Source organism: Pinus tabuliformis, chromosome 6 (assembly GCF_031772625.1).
Source record: "Pinus tabuliformis cultivar Carrire ecotype Pingquan chromosome 6, CPIR1, whole genome shotgun sequence".
Classification (NCBI taxonomy): Eukaryota; Viridiplantae; Streptophyta; class Pinopsida; order Pinales; family Pinaceae; genus Pinus; species Pinus tabuliformis.
Window position 1 is genome coordinate 1,333,934,819 of NC_142292.1, and position 17,549 is coordinate 1,333,952,367.

At 39.0% G+C, this 17,549-nt stretch overlaps 1 protein-coding gene across 2 annotated transcripts in view; it reads right to left on the reverse strand.

Moving 5' to 3' along the window:
• LOC149263519 (ATP synthase subunit B) overlaps positions 1-17,549 on the reverse strand; it is a 372,029-nt gene that overhangs the window by 39,215 nt on the left and 315,265 nt on the right. Inside the window, exons 11-12 of one of the 2 annotated variants that reach the window (XM_089426453.1) lie at positions 1,433-1,445; positions 1,186-1,266 (exon numbers count right to left, since the gene is read on the reverse strand). In XM_089426453.1, the coding sequence (XP_089282579.1) occupies positions 1,186-1,266; positions 1,433-1,445 (94 nt within the window). The remainder of the gene's footprint in view (positions 1-1,185; positions 1,267-1,432; positions 1,446-17,549) is intronic. The other variant, XM_089426451.1, reaches the window with a different exon arrangement.

Below are 17,549 nucleotides of genomic sequence, written 5' to 3' on the forward strand. Positions count from 1 at the left end.
ATCAACAAGGGGACGTCGAGGTCTTTAACAAATTAACACAAGAGACCCCGACAAAAAATAGTAAAATACTAAAAAATTATAAATATATCATTGAATTTTTATAATTTAACTGTCTTTATCATTATATAACATTTACATCATGAAGGATAAATCGATGAATCATATAACTGAAGCAAATTTAAAATGAAAAGCATGATACAATCATACATGTAATTGTAACATTGTACAATGAAAATAAAAGTTTAAACCATATTGAAGTTCTAACTGTGAATACTAAATATTGAAATAAAAGTCAAGTCCAATACATCAAAATTAAAATTTTTATCAAGTCAAGTCCGATACATCAACATTCAATTTTTTATCAAGTCAAGTCTAATATATCATAAATCAAGATTCAAAACAAACTAAAATCTACAACTAAAGTTAGAGACAGAAAAGTAGATAACAAAAGAACATATCAAATGACAAATGAGCATAATTGTTGAAGGTAATGCCCAAATATGAAATAACCAACCCCCCTCATTGATTCATAGTATATTTATAATATTTAATAAAAAAAATTAGGGATTTGACCTCAAATTTTTTTGGAAACGTCCCCCTTTCGAGTTTCCTCACATTTCCGTTTTTTGGGGACGTGGGGAAACGTCCCCCAGAAGTCCCCACATCCCCAAAGAGCAAGGAAGCGCGGGGACACAATTCCCAGGTGGGGGGATGCGATTCCTCGGGGGGGTGGGAGAGGGGGGGACGCGTCCCCATGGAATTATGGTTGTACGAATTAATCCACCAGTAAGTTTTTTGAACAATGAAAATAGTTATTAGTTAAGAAAAAGTTATGCACATTGTGACCAATAATTCACAATATTACTCCTTTATAAGAACATAACCATTTTTTCCTAAATAGTACTCCTTTACTATAGAAATATCTTTGAAACAAGAAGATACTTATAGTTACTAGTATTTGTACTTGCAACATTTAAGCAAGGCATGCAACGCATCAACCAACGTTGAAATCACAATTCATGGATATTTTAATATGCTAAGGTATTGAAGAGCTCTAACATCTTATTTAAATTGAATTTTTAGCTATTATTTGTAATCCCACAACAAACAAGAGATATATTGTTTGGAAATATGCTTTGTAAAGACAGCATATAAAAGAAAGCAATGCAACTTACTTCCACTTACCATCATAGTAGGGGCATTTAATGGTTTGTATACTTTCACAAACATGCGCAAAATGTTGAAGTTGTTATTTAAGACATCCTCCTGTCACCAACAAGTTGTTCTTTTATAGCATACCTTTGAATTGAAATAGAATTATTTAGAACAAATAATAACACAAAAAGACAAAACAAATCTATGAAAAGAAAGAGATCTTCCCTTAATTAAATTAGAATATAACTCTAACAAAGAATAATAGCGTGCTACCCACCTCATAATCATACCTGCACCATAAAAATAGATCTGCCGTTATTATTTAGGCCAAAGAAAATTTTAACAACTACAATATCTCATTCAATTTAAAATCAGGTTGTCAAAGTGAATATCTTGTGTCAAAATTTCAACTAATCATTAAAAACAACTAAACAACATATTGCGTGCCTTAAATATTGACAATAAGTAACTGGCCTATGTCAATAATAAATTTATGTTATTATTTCACTCATTCTCACAACCCATGACATACAGGGACAAGATGCCACCTATATGATCTTTGGCTCTACAACGTAAATGTGTAGGGAACCATAAATGTCAACAAAAGATTGTATTGACACAAATGAGAACTCATCCTTAAAATGACATCCCTTAGATAAATACGTTCAAGTGACATTCTATGGAAATTACTTCAATGGATAGTGAGTAGCAACTGGAAAGTTTGTCAAATTTAAATGCCAGAGATAAGCGCCAAAAACACCTGTGAAATAGAAAACAGAAAATGGTTCTTCTAAAACCATTGTCAAATTGATGCTCAACCAATTAAATTAAATTGAAGTTTAAATGTTTCCACAGCACTTGACACATGCAAAATAGGAAAAACCATAAACTTTTAATAGAAGATGAAGCACATAATTATTTTATGTAACTATATCAAATGAGGAAACTCACGACAAACACAAAACAAATCCATTTTTTCAAAGCAATCATTAATAAAAGCCAATGTAAGTGGATACCATCCAAGAGAGAACATAGAGATATGCTCATTGTTGCAACCAAAACTCGTACTACTCGAAATGTCCATCAAGAAAGCTTTAGTGGAAAAATAAGTATTCACGACCCAAAACTACCATAAACAAGAAAATAGAAAGAAAGCTATCTAGAACGGTAGAACCTAACTTTCAACCTTATCATGGTTGCAAACCTGCCACATACAAGATAACATTTTAACTTGCATTGCACATTTTTTAAGCTGCATTCACTCCAGTATCAATACATGTGTAAAATACAACACACATACAATAATATTATCTATAATAGATGCAACATGCACATACATACATTGGAACTGCTACTTTTGTTTTATAAATACCACTATTATACAGACACCTAAAATACTAGTGCCATTGCCCAAAGTGTCAAATATTTCTCAATTAGATATAGAACTAAACAAGCACCACACTAAATAAATGAATGCAAAAGTTCACATACATAATCTAGGGTTGTTAGTATTAGCTTTCAGGGTTACTCTAGAAGTGTTTACACCATGTTTGGGGATGCTTCATGAGATTTCGGGTACATGGTATATGATCAACTGCTATATGGTTTGCAAAGGATTTGATGTTAAAGTTGGCAACTAGGGCCCAATTCCACTTTGGACAGCTCATTTGATGGAGATAATTATTGAATTGAATTCCTCTTTTTGATAAGACCGAAATCGACCTAAAGATCACTAAATTTGGACAAGGAGAGATATGTTTTTGAGGTCAAGCCCACACATGTGTAAATTGTCATGGTTGGCCACACCATCATGTAGGCTCATGAAGCCCAAGTGACATGTCATTTGACCCTCAATGACTTGTATAGATAAGAGAGACTTCATTCCTCATTTGGCATCATTACAACTCAGCATATCTTTCTCTCTCCTCATCTAATATGTTGGTACAACTCAAAGATTACAGGCTTCTGTCACATGTGCAAAAGAGGAGGGCGAAAATTTCACGGCTGAAAATTTGAACCTGTCTGCAACTTTGACCAGTGTTGACTTTGACTTTAGGAAGTTTTTGACTTCAAATTTCTGGGAGAATTTCTATTTGGGTAGGCTGTCTTTGGGCACAGAAACCGAGGCAAAAGGAGCACTTTGACCTGCGTTGACCACAAGCTTGTTTGACCAGAGAGTTGACTTCAGGTTGACTGAGTTTGACTGCTATTTGGATGACTGTTATGGGCTGACTCTGATCAGCAAGAGAGGCCGCATTACTCTCTCCTTTGACTGGCCTTCTAAGGACTGTTTTGACCTTGACCGCTGACTGGTTAGGGCACACACTGCTGTTGTCTGACTGTTGTTAACTAAGGGAAAAATCACAGATTTCTCTGGGCTGTTTTGGACAGAGGTTTTGATCATCTATTGGCAAGTCAATTTTGATTTTATTGTACTCTCTCTCTCTCTCCTGAACATTTGATATAATAATAAGAAGAATTGATCAAAGGGTTTTCCCATCTTGGGGTTTTCCATGGCATTCGCCAAACACTGGTTTTCTCTTGTCTTGACTTGTCTTTTGCATTTATTGCTTACGTTCTATCTACAGTTACTGTCAATGTGACTAATGGTTAATGTGATTGCTATTGGAAATTAAGTAGAAATTGTCATCGGGCTGATAAAAGGACATTGAAGTAATTGTTGCAAGCATAGAACATACCATTGTTATCTAAAAATATCATGGTATCAGAGCCCAGGTGAAAACAAAGCCCAAGCAAGAGAGAAAAGCAATCATTAAGAGATCTATTGGTCAAAGATTATTGGACAAGTCTCAATGGCCTCTACATCTTACTTCAAGACTAAGGACAAGCTCAATGACAAATCTGACTATCATGCATGGAAAATGACTTTCGACCCGACTTTGGAAGAGCATGAAGTATTGGACTATGTGCAGGGAAAAGTGGTTGAGCCTCCTTCAAATGCATTGGTTGTTGCTAAGACAAAGTATAGAAAAGGTGAGGTCAATGCAAAGAAATTTTTGATTGACTCCATTCAAAAGCATTTGGTTGCCTATATTTCTGATTTGGGAACTTCTAAGGGAATATATGATAAGCTGGTTGGGATGTTCAAAGTTGTTGATACGTGGTTGTCATTAATGTCAACCCAAGCAGCACCGGGAGCTACCCCGATCTTCGATGGCAAATTTGACATGGCAATTCATGGAATCTTGTGTCAAGATCCTTCTAGATAGACTCTCCTCGACAAGATGTTTCTGTTGATATATGTTCCTTCTAGTTTGAGGGAAAATTGAGTTTGAAGTTGAAGATCCAGTTTTGTGGGCTAAAACCCGAGAGGGTAGTAACATGACACCTTATTCACCTACGATTGTCAATAATGACATTGATTCTCACCGCAATCTCATTGTGTATAAGTTGAATAATTTCAACAACCAAAGACAATAAACGAATAACTGACTTCACAACCTAGGTAGGACCATATGCACTAAGTGAATCATTCATTTCAATTTTTTTACTGGAATTAAAATCATTTCTCTAGACAAATATTAATAAAGGTTAGTAATTAATTAAATTAAGGGTCACTTAGCATTTTTTCACATCATGAGATATAATTCTTAGGCTGCACAACCAGCAATTAAATCGCATTAAACCCTCATTATGGTCAAAATATATTAACTAGCAACTATTTGTTATTAAATTAATCAGTTTGCATCAAACCATCATAGTCAAAATATGGTCTAAAAGTCGTGGTTCTTTCTTTGTTCACAAGGAAGAAATATAGGAGAAATCCTCCACTATATATATATAAGACTCTTCTTGACATAAGTCTGACGGTATGAAATGAAACAAAGATTACTCTGAATTTGAAAAACACCAATGAAATATTATGTTTTAGGGTTCGTTTAGATTACAGGTGCAGCAAAGGATTGGTGGATATTTTTTGTTGCAATTAAGGTCTTGGGTCCAGGTACTAAGTCACAACACAGTGCACTGAACAGTTCGGTCTCTTTCCAAACACCTTGAATGCTTCTCGGATCAATCACAGACTTGGTTAGAATTGCAGCCTAATCCAAGTATACATTCGGTCACATCTTTGTGATTCAGTTTCATTGCAGATGTTTCGAAAACAAAGCTTATAATTTGGTGTCCACTCCCAAAGTGTCTCGGTCCAGCTATCATTCATTACAGGACAAACAAATTCCTTGAGGGTGATTACCTACAAATATTTGTCTTGACATCCATTCTATTACAGGTCTACCAAAGAACATTTGGGGGCTCAAATTAAGTAGAAACAGATTTGGATGGAGGTCCGGTTCAAGGCCTAATCAAGCGCAACGAGGATAATATTTGGCTCAGTTTCAGGCCACTACAGGGCCGAATTTATTATAGACTTGTCCTGCTCTTTAAGACTAACTTAAGAAGGATCTCAAATATAAAAATCAAGGTCCCTGGCACCTGAAACAAGATATAACCTCACAATAAGGTCTCATTCACAACTATAACTATTGAATATTATTTCAGGTTTGTTATAACAGTACATTAGTCTAGTGTATAGTTAGACCTGTGTAATTGTGTCTAACAGTTTATAGTTTTGTTTGTATAGCATTGAACTTGTCTATATCTAGTTAGGGTCTAGGTCTAGGTTTTTTATTTAATTGTGACAGCTGCTACAAATAAAAAAAGTAATCAACTCAAACGCAAGCACAATTCAGGTATGTTTTGAATCATTCGATTTTGTACATTCATTATTTTATACTCACACTTGTTTTGTAGGCAAAGGTAAGTGAAGGGTACTTTGTTTTTCTTTTGGGTTGAATTTCGTTTGGGCAATTGAATGCGGGTAGAAGAAGATTCAAGGACAACACCAAGTAAGCATTCAAGAGTCTGAAGTGTCAAATAAATATCTCTTAAAGGAAGCATTTCTTTGGGACATTCTTTGAAGACATAACAGCGATCATCAACTGTTGTGCACATATTGTGAAGCATTGTCAAAGTCAAAAGTCAAATCAATGTAACTAGGGGCATTATCTCTCGTACGAGAGCCAATTTTGTAAAAGAGTCAAATTGCCTAGAGTTGTAAAGGCATTATTGGGGACAGTCTATTCTATTTTGTCTTTATGGGGTGGTAGGGTGGTGCTAGGCTAGTGAATGAAGTCACCTACAAGTTGGGGCCTATAAATACTTCAAGGAGGTAGGGTGGTGCTGGTGTGAGTTGTGGCTCACTAAGATGTTGGGGCATCCTTTCAGCTGACTGTTGATAAATCCAGGGCGTTGGAGCATCCTTCCAGTGGGAGCTAGAGAAGAATGCTTTTCTAGAGTTCTAGGAAGTTGTAGCATTTTTTTTAGATGGGGTTGAAGATTAAAGAACTTGTTAGAAAAGCGTTCGATGATTTTTGACCCAAAGGGGTTTTTCCACCTAAAAATATTGTACCTACTTTCTCTATCTTTTGCATTGTTGTTTACTGCTTTTAATGAATAATTCTAATAACTGAAGATTAACTAATGCTCTAGAATAATAAAGTGCCAATTGCTAAGAAATATTGATTCACCCCCCTCTCAGTATTTCCAAAATTTGTATCAAAGCAAGTCCCTTCACTCACAGTTTAACAACTGGAAGGAGATCATGGACTACACTAAGAATAGAATTCCTTTGTTTAATGGAGATCACTATGGAGTGGAAGGATGCAGGTTCATTTACTTGCACAAGGATATGAGGCTTGGGAAATAGTTGAACAGGGCTATAAAGCAACAAAAGATGAACAAGGTAAGAAAAATCTTGTAAATGATGCCAATGCAAAGGATCTTATTATAAGTGGACTCACTCAATCTGTCTATGTTAAGGTATTGGGTTGTAAAAGAACTAAGGAACTATGGGACAAGCTTCAAAACATATATGCAGGAGACTCGAAGGTCAAGGAAGCAAAACTTCAAATTTACAAAGCTCAATTTGAACAACTAAGGATGAAAGAAGATGAGAACATTGCAGCTTACTTTCAACGTGTAGATGAAATAACAAATTCCTTGGAAGGTTTAGGAGAACCAGTTGACAAAAAGGTCATTGTTCGGAAAGTCCTCAGAACTCTTCCAACAAGATTTAATCCTAAGGTTTATGTCTTAGAAGATAGATCAGATTTAAGCAACTTGAGTATGGATGAACTACATGGGATAATTACAACATATGAAATGAGGATTGAAGAAGAAAATGGTCCATTTAATATAGAAACCGCATTTACACTATCCAAGAAGATCGAGAAGGGAAAATAAGTATCCAAACCTAGATCTAGTTGTTGCAAAGAGGAAGAAGAAGAAGAAGAACTTTCAGATGAAGAATTTGCATACATTATGAGGAAGATGAAAAGAGGAATAGGTAAGTACAAAGGCAAACTTCCATTGGTATGTTTTGATTGTGGTGAGATTGGTCATTTTGCTGCTAAGTGCCCTCATATGAATGAAGAATTTACAAAAGGAAAGAAGGGTCAAAGAAATTTCAAGAAGCAAGGTAAGAAAAAAGGGTTTAAGAAAAACTTCCTCAACAAGGAAGATAGTTCCTCATCTGAAGAAGAAAGTGACAGTGATGAAGAAAACAAAGAAAGAGTATTATTTATGGAAGAATTTGCATACATTATGAGGAAGATGAAAAGAGGAATAGGTAAGAACAAAGGCAAACTTCCATTAGTATGTTTTGATTGTGGCGAGATTGGTCATTTTGCTACTAAGTGCCCTCATATGAATGAAGAATTTACAAAAGGAAAGAAGGGTCAAAGAAATTTCAAGAAGCAAGGTAAGAAGAAAGGGTTTAAGAAAAACTTCCTCAACAAGTAAGATAGTTCCTCATCTAAAGAAGAAAGTGACAGTAATGAAGAAAACAAAGAAAGAGTATTATTTATGGCTATGCATAACAAGAAGGAAGCACCTAATGAAGAAGAAGTTGGAGAAGAAGAAATGACATCAATTGAATTTCAAAACGAAGTTGTCAGAGTTATAAAAGAACTCAAAGAAAAACGAAAAATGTCAATTCTCTAGAAGTTGAATTGAAGGAGGTAAAAGAACATGCCAAGAGTCTCAACAAAAGGAATGAAGAAGAAATGATCAACCTTAGAGTAAAGTTAGAAGAAGCCAAAAGAATTGAAGAATCACTCAAGAATGAGTTAAAAAAGAAGCAACATAGCAAGGGAAGAACTAGAAGCCCAAATAATCTCTCTACAAAAGGAATCAAAAAAGGGAAATGTTCTGCAAACCTTTGCAAATAGCTCTAAAACCTTGGATGAGCTCATTAGCAACCAAAGTTCATATATGATAAGACTAGTATAGGCTACAAAGAAACATTTGAAAAGGGTTCTGTTGAGAAATCAACGCTAGTAGGATTAGGGTTAGATTTCTCTTTCTTGATAATTACTTGTAAATTATGTTGGCTTCTTTTACTTATTTGTTATATTACATTTCATCAAGCAATTACCAAATTATGTGTGCACGAAGATCACAAAAACACAAGACACAAGATGTAGGCACTCTGCCAGGGCAAAACCCCTATCTAAGCAAAAACCCAGTCAAAATCTCTTCCTTCAATAGTTTTCCTTAAAACTCTTCAACCTAGACAAAGACCTCCTCCACACCAAGCCAGCCTCTCCTTCTTCGATCCAACCTTCGACATAGCAGCAACAGCACTTCAACCATAGCAACTTCGACTTGGTAGTTTCTGGCATCAACGACAACTTCGACCTTGACTAGGAGACTTTGATCTCCTAAACCAGCCCACACGAGAGAGAGAGAGAGAGAGAGACCAAAACTTCGATTTTCTTCTTCCCTTCCTCCTTGACCAAACTCGCACTCCTTTTAGCCCATTCCTTCAATTTCACACTTTTTCCTAGCTTCCAGCCTCCAACTTCAAATATCAAACTATGCCTGAGAGAGTGAGATGCTCAAATGAAGTCAAACTGCCTTGTATATATAGCCTTCCAATGAGGTCGAATTGCCTTCCTTGAGGCCAACTTGGTGTGGAGGTTACATAATTCATTTTTGACTCAAAAATAATTCTTTTTACATCATTCGAAAGCCTAAGAAGGGTTTCATAAAATATAAAATGACTCTAATGACTCTTTATTAATCCTAGGAGTCCACAATGGGGACTTTGACTAATAAAATGATGACCCAGGCATGAAACCCATGCTTTAATAAGTCATTTTAACAATATAAAAATTCTTTTTGACAAATACATTTTATGAAGACCGAACCTAGTTACATTTTCAACAGTCCCTCTTAACTAGGGAGGTATTCATACAGAAGATCCCAAACTATATGAATTATGAAGAGTTTAGGCACCGCAATGCCATGGACTAGATTCCTAACCAGGGCAATCTATCCAAGGTCTCTCAACAGTTTATGCACTGCAATGCCAATGACTAGATTTCTAACCAGGGTAATCTATCCAAGTGGGACTAAGATGGACTAAAGCTTTCATCCTCTCTAGGTACCATCAGGCTTACTTGCTAACCATCAACCCAGGGATCCAAGTGTGTATCTGAGGTCAGAGCTCCATGACTAACACCACCCTCCCTACTTCAATAACTAGACATCAACACATAGTGTCAGCCAGATGTCCTCCCAGGCAATGTGTCTCACACACAAGGCCTCAACAAATCTCTTCCAAACTTTTATCATCATCAACAAAATCAGCAATATCAACTAAACCAAGAATGCTTCTAAGATACTCAAACTTCTTATTAGGAAGAAACTTTGTTAGTATATTAGCTACCTGATCGTCTGTCGAGACATACTGTAGCTTTGCGATCTCATCCTACACCAAGTTCCTGATATAGTGGAACTTATTGTTGATATGCTTCGCCATGGCCTGAAACACGAGATCTCCAGACATATTGATACAACTTCGATTATCACAATTAATCACAAAAGGATCCAGAGGCTTCTCAAACAAATCTGTCAGAAGCTTCCTCAACCATACAACCTCCTTTCCTACTTCACATGTAGCCACGTACTCTACTTCAGCAGTACTCAAAGCAATAGGATCTTGCTTTCTACTAATCCATGAGATCATGGCAGATCCCAAACTAAAGCATCCTCCATTAGTGCTTCTTCCATCTGTCTCACTTGTTAGTTTTTGTAGCATCGGATGTGTTCTAGCCACGAAATTTTGTGGAGAGGTTAGAAAACATGAGATCTCCAAAACCCAGAAATCGTTTCTAGAAATTCCACCTAGAAGTGACTTTATTAGATTATTAGTTGTTTTTTAAATATTTCCTAAGTCTAAACTTAGGAAATATGACTAGTTAATCAGAATTAGTTAAGTTATGGTGTGAATCTTCTAGAAACTCACACAAATCAACTTCAAGTTAATCCTAGCCATAGATTAAGATCTAATCTTGGTCGTTGAAGTCTTAACAGAGGATTATAAGAAGAAGTTAATCACTTGTGCAGTTTGATTTCATGAGTAGATCGATTTCTTGAGTAGCATCATTCAATTGCCAGAGAGAGCGCCAGAGAAATCGAAGCAGTGAGAGAGGGGAAGGGGCAGTGACGCTGGAGGAAGGGTTCTAGTTCCAGTGAGTGCATTTGCAGAGAGGCGGAGAAGCCACAGTGAGGTTGACGCAGAGCAGCGCAGTAGCGTCTAGAGGCAAAGTCGAATTGCTGGGGAGAAGCAGAATTTCAGTGCCAGAGCTGGGCAGAGGTTCCAGAGGCCAGGAGAGACATTTTCCCAGACAGCGGTTGGTCGGACGGGTTGAGGAGAAGTTGTTCCAAGCTGAGAGTAGCAACAATTGCGCTAGGGTGATGCAGTAACTGCGTAGAGGCAGTTTGGCCGGCAAAATTTGACCAGAGTCATTGTTGGGGTTTGCCTGTGGAGTGAGGAATTTCTTCTCACTAGATTTTCTTGCCAGTATTTCTTTATAGAATTTCCAATTTCGGCATCCAATTGTACTCGGATTACTTCATTGCTGCATAATAATAAAACCCTCAATTGTTGCACCGGTTTCCCGAGTTGGGTGTTTCCGGGGACGTTGGTCCAAAATTAACTGTGTTATTTTATGTGTGTGTGTGCTAGTATTTCTTCGAGTGTTTATTTCTTTCGCAGTTTATTTGTGTAGGTTGCAGTGTGATTGATTCAGTGTTTTCCGTAGCACACAGTAAATAAATTATTAAAAATTAATTTAACAATTAGGAGAATTATTTCCAGTTGCTGCAATAGGAATCGGGTTTCCGATTTTTCACAACACTGCCACCCCAATCAGAATCTGTGAAGCCAATCAACTTGACTTCCCTGCTATTGTACTTTAGGCAGTGATGTATAGTACAACGAAGATATCTCAATATATGCTTGGCAGCTATCCAGTGATAATGACGAGGCTCCAACTAAAATTGATTGAGGATGTTCACAACAAAGCATATATTTGGCCTAGTATTTACAAGATACATCAGATTACCTACCAACTGACGAAAAGAGGTAGGATCCACAAGACCTGAGTCAAAGCTCCTCAACTTCTTGAGATTGGTGATCATAGGAGTCATCATGGGCTTGGAATCCATCATCCCAAATTTATGCAACAACTTGATGATGTACTTTCCTTGCCCCAAATATATCTCCCCGGGATTTTGCCATACTTCCAGACCTAGGTAATAGTGCATCAGTCCTAGATCCTTCATCTCAAATTCAGTTGCCAACATCTTCTTGCATTCTTGAATTCTTCTCTCCACACCTATGATGATTGGCTCATTATTCACAACTTTGATGTAGAGATTTGGATCAGCGGAACTCTTCACAAACCCAATTCTTAGAAGGTGTGTATCCATTCTTGCATAACATGCCCTAGGACCTTGTTTCAAACCATACAGGGCATTCTTGAGTCTACAGAGATGAGTATCCCTGCCATTTACTTCAAAGCCTTCGGGTTGCTCAATGTATACTTCCTCATCGATGGTCCCATTCAGAAATGTTGCCTTCACATCCATTTGATGGATATTCCATCCCATTGTAGCAGCCAATGAAACCAAAGATCTAATGGTAGTATACCTTGCAATGGGTGCAAAGGTTTCTTCATAATCTATGCCTTCCTTTTGAGAGAAACCCCTTGCAACAAATCTGGCCTTGTATTTATCTATGCTTCCATCAACTGCCACTGATAACTGCTGCACTGCAACTCAGTTACCGAGAAGCAAGTAACTAACTTCACCCAAACACTGACATCCTGGTCAGTCTGGAAGCCTCGTGACACTGAAGTCATCTTTGTTGCTATCCTATGCTCCCTCTGTTGCCACTGCGCTACTGCAACCTCTTTTGTGCCTCTCGCACTGCTGCAACCTCCACTGTGATGCTACAGACTTCTGCACTCTAGCACTGCCTTGCAGCTCCATCACACCTTGCTCCACCCGACACCTGTCATCATGCTACTGTCTTTAAGGGCTCCCATAGTCGTATGTGATCTAAGAGTTTGGGCACCTCAAGGATCTTGCCCCGATGTATGTAATTCTCTCGACTATAACTCCAGATCACCCCACCTCTTCTCTAGAGGCTCATGAGCACTCCTGGCACAATCATCATCAGTCTCGACATCCTTCTCCGCCTTTGCTGGAGCAGCCTTTGAGTCAGAAGCTTCTCCCTTGCCTTTCTTCTTTGGGAACTGAGAGGCATAATGTCCCAACTCCCGACAGTTGAAGCACTTGACCTTGGAGATGTCTTTCTTCTTCCCGTTTTGTAGCCCCTGTTGTCCCCCCAATGTGAGAGTTGCATCCTCCTCCTCCTCCTTGATTCGAACTCCCTTACCGCTACTCCCCACCTTGGTCAATCTCCTCAGCTCTTCCTGTCGAAGAGCAGCCCACATCTCCTCACAATTGGGGAGAGTTGCTCTGCCCAAAATGCTTTGGACAAACATCTCCCATTCCTCGGACACTGCATTCAGGGTAGTCCTGACCATGAACTTTGGATCCAGTGTAGACGCCACGGAAGTAAGCTAGTCGTGAATCCCTTGCAACCTAAGAAGGAAGGGATCTATCTCCTCTCCCTTCTGCATCTGATACTATCTCGACTAATTTTCTAATAGCATATTCCGTTGCATGGAAGAGCCTTGAAACAAGGTGGTCAAGGTCTCCCACATCTCCCTTGTTGTGTTCTTCTCAGCAATGTGTGGTACTACATGATCTTTGACCCCGTCTAGGATCATGCATTTGGCCTTAGCCTGGGCCTCCTCATATTTCTTCAATGGATCAGCGTTAACTGGTTCAGCAACAACCTTCAAGGCATAGTCCTTGATGCGATGTTTGTCTAGGATTACCAAGATCCTAGCCTTCCAGATGACAAAATCGAATGCTCCATCCAATCTATCCTGATCCCTCAACCCATTCATTTCCATCTCTGCTCCTCTTCTCTAGAATCCCTCTGAGTCCTGATTTCCCTCTCGGAAATCCTCCGGCCAATCGTCGAATCACTCCTCTCCAATCCTCCTTTGTCGTTGCAACTCGAATCTAGATTTCTTGGCTAGAAATCTGTCGAGGTAGTGCTTCCCTCTACCTTGGTTCAGTCTCCTTAGACACTGTTTTGTACCGATAGAAACAACGTCCCACCAACTCCTCAAATCAAAATCTGCACAGCTCCCTTAGCCCCGACAACTCGAAGAATTTGAGCCCTTTAGGCTCTGCGCAATCACTGCATGGGCTGAATCTGCCCCTCCCGGCCAACTGCGTCAATCCTTCCTGGCTCGGAAAGATGATGTGGCTCTGCGTGAGCCTAATCTACCCTCCTCTGTCTCTGTGCTGGCCCTTCTCCTGGCTCAGAGTGTTGACGCAGGCACTGTGTGAGCCTCTGCGTCACTCTCTCCACACTGTGTCACTCCTCCTCTTGCCTCTTCAGCTTTGGAATAGCGCCATCTCTCGAGACAGCTTCTTCTCTGCTGCAAACTCTCAGATTTCTTGGTTGGTGTCTTCAGTCGCCTATGATCTGCAATCCCTCTGATACCATGTGAAAATTCCTTAATCTAACACATTAGAAACCCCTATTGCAATTACTGGTTTACAATCTCCTACTTGTTCTTTACATTAACGAGTTATTGCATAAACATCGAAGTAAACACTATTGCAACGTTCACAAATATACAGATCATGCACTGAAATAAACAGAGACAATAACACAAGGGACACCGTTATTTTTGGACAATCGTCCCCGAAAAAACCCAATTCGGGAAAACCGATGCAACATATAGAGGGTTTGTATTATTAAGCAGATTTCATGAATACAACTAAGGTGCCAGAAATGGCTCACCCAACAGAGAATATCCTTGGCAGTAGTACCTCTATCTGGAGATAGATATTCTGGCAAATCAGCAAGCGAATGATCAAACCCCACAGCGACTCCGGCGGTTCCCTATGTTGGACAGCGAAAGCTACTCCAAACACTGCTCTGGAACTGTGTCACCCTCTCCCAGCTCAGAATTTGTTGCTCTGCTCCCAGTCTGCCCCACAAAATCTCCCCAGCGCTGCCTCTGAGGCCCAATGTCAGCCTCTACAGCTTCTACGTCAGCCTTCTGTGTCCTCTGTGTCAGCTCTTTGACCTCTGCGCCAGCCCTTCTAGGGCCTGCTGTCTCTCCTGGCACCGTGCTGCCTCTCTGCTATGTATTCTTCAATCTCAGATCAAAATCCCTTGTTGAACTGGCCCTCGTTACAACTCTGGTCACTAACTCAATTTCCTCAGCAAACCTCGCCCCAAAAAATTGAATTCTTTGATCACTTGGGGTATCTCCAACTGACCCTCAAGCCTCCTCTTATGCTTTTCCTATTGAAGAATCAACGGCCGAGATTAAGTCCCTAATCAACAGCTAAGATTAGAACTGGCTTGATCCTCATCACTTAGAACTTTCTCACCCATATTTTATTAATACACATTAATATTTTAATTTTCCTAAGTCTAGACTTAGGAACTCATTAAAAATATTAATTATTTTAATAGCTCCTTATTTGGGTGGAATTTCTCCAAACGATTTTTGGGTCTTGGAAATCTCATGTGCCTTAGCCTCTCCACCAATATTCAAGGCTAGAGAACATCCTATGCTACCCAAAATCAACACAACCAAGTGGTTAGGCCATTCAATCGTGTCTCCCAGACTTATTGGTTTCCAATGAGTCTTGCATCCTCATATTCTATAGGAACTACCCCCCATAGCATGTTGTTCAGAGACAGCAAGAATGGAGAGGTCTAGGATCAAAGTGACAACCATCGACCTGAGTTGTTGTCGCACTGTGCTTGTACAATCTGAGCGACAACAGGAGGCATGTGCACGTATTGTGTTCAACCGAGGAGGATGAGTGCTTGCAACACTAGGTTGCGTTGTGATATGGCATGTGTTCGACTGTAACTTAAACTAACCTTGTAGGACATGAGAGCAGTATCATTGTGAGCTAGTGGAGATCATGTAGAGTCAGAGGGAGTCTAGCTTCAGAGGGAGCATCCCTACAAAAGTTGGAGATCTTTAGGTTCTGGCGAGATACTTCCTAGTGTTGGAAGTACCTCCCTCACTAAGAGGGAGTGTTGAGATATGTAGCTTGGGAGGTACTCCAAACCCTAGGGTATAGCGTTGTGGAGGAATTGGCACCACAAAAATTCATTTGTGGAGTAAGTACCTAAGAGGTGGGTTTTGCACACAAGCTTGTAGGTGTGAAACCAAGCATGGTTTTGGTGACTTGGCACTTGGAGAATATAGAGCATCCTTAATGGAGCAAGGGGCTGCCAAGAACAACAACAAAGGCCTTGTCATTTGTGAGAAAAGAATTTATTTGTGTTGTGTGGGCTAATTGTCTAAGAGATCAAGTCGGCCTTGACCTGAGCAGACCCCTCTTGGAAGGGCTAGACGTAGCCAAAGAAACATATAAATAGAGAGGAGGAGGGAGCTTCATTCTATCACCCAAGTCCAACTCGTCATAAGTGGGAGAGCATCTGAAATAGGCCACAAACCATTGGAGCTAGCCGAAGTTAAGAAGGATTTGTTTGTGTCTTCTTGTGACTATCTAGGAGCCGAGATTTGCAGAAGGCTAGGTCGAGTTTTGGAGGAGCATCAAGGGCAGTCTTTCTGTGCGTGTTTGAGGAGAAAATATCCAAGGATCAGGCCACAATTTTTGTGTTTTCTAGAAGGAGGGGCCGAGCCCTATAGCTTATGGTTTGGAGGGGTCGAAAGGCCTAAAACAAGTGACAAACAGTCCTAGAAGCTAGCACATGGAGAAAGCTTGAAGAAGAAGGAGGAACATAGACTTGAGGGTGGTTTTGGAGCAGAAAGATAGGGCTGACGTGGACTATCAGAAGCCCTAACAAGGCCGAGAACCTATAGCAGTATGCACAGGCCCTCTGATGTATGAAAAGGTATGTATTTGCTCTTCCTAAGTTGATGATTGCTAGGTTGGTGTACTGTCCAGTTTGGACAGAATTTGGAGGGCATCTTGTCTAGTGTTTGGATGGTAGTTAGAAGGTGTCTTGGGTGCCCTAAGTGCAGACCTATAAAGGAGCATAAGTGTGATAGGAGGGGCAGATTGGTTGGCCTAGTGGTTGATCCCTTAGTGAAGAAGTGGCAGCCAAAGAAGACTAGTCAAAAAGCCCTAGTCTACTATTGAAGAAGGACATTCTATAGAGAAAGTGGGCAGCCCTTGTGCCGTTGTGTTACGAATATAAATTATATAAAATAAAATGAATATAAATAAATATAAATAATAAATAATCAAAATAATGATTATTTTAAATAGTCATTAGTTAAGTGAAAATGCATGTCTAAAAGACATGCCCAATCAGGAAAGGACACCTGCCTAGGTATATCAGCAGGGCCTCATTGTAACATTCAACATCCTTGTACATTTATCATATTATTAGTAAAAGATTTTATATAAATATATTTGTGTATTTTATATTTAAGAGCACAAACAATTGTAAGTTTTGTCGCTTCAATGGTATCAGATCCATGCGAGCCTTTGGACGTTATCCGTTGCACAATATGTCATTACATTTACATCCTGAAATCATTGAGCAGTTAACTGAAATTCAAGAAACGTTTCAAAATTAAAAAAATCATGTGCAGAATTTACAGCATGTCTAACGGAAGAATACATTAACATGAGAGGAACTAACATTAAAGAATGTTCTAACCAAGGAAATGTTGTTGAACAAGTTGAATTACGAAATCGTCAAGGTGACATAAATAAGACAATTGAAGAAGATGATAAAAATGAATCGACAAAAACTATTCATGAAAATTCACTACATTTTGTAGAAGAGGTCATATCAATTTCAGATTATGATGAGAATAAAGATGATCTTAAAGATGAAGATGGCCTGGATTACAATAATGGTAAAGAACATTGTGACGATGCTTTTCACTAGCAACCAGCAAGGCCGCCCTTGGTAAGAAGGTCAATGTTTC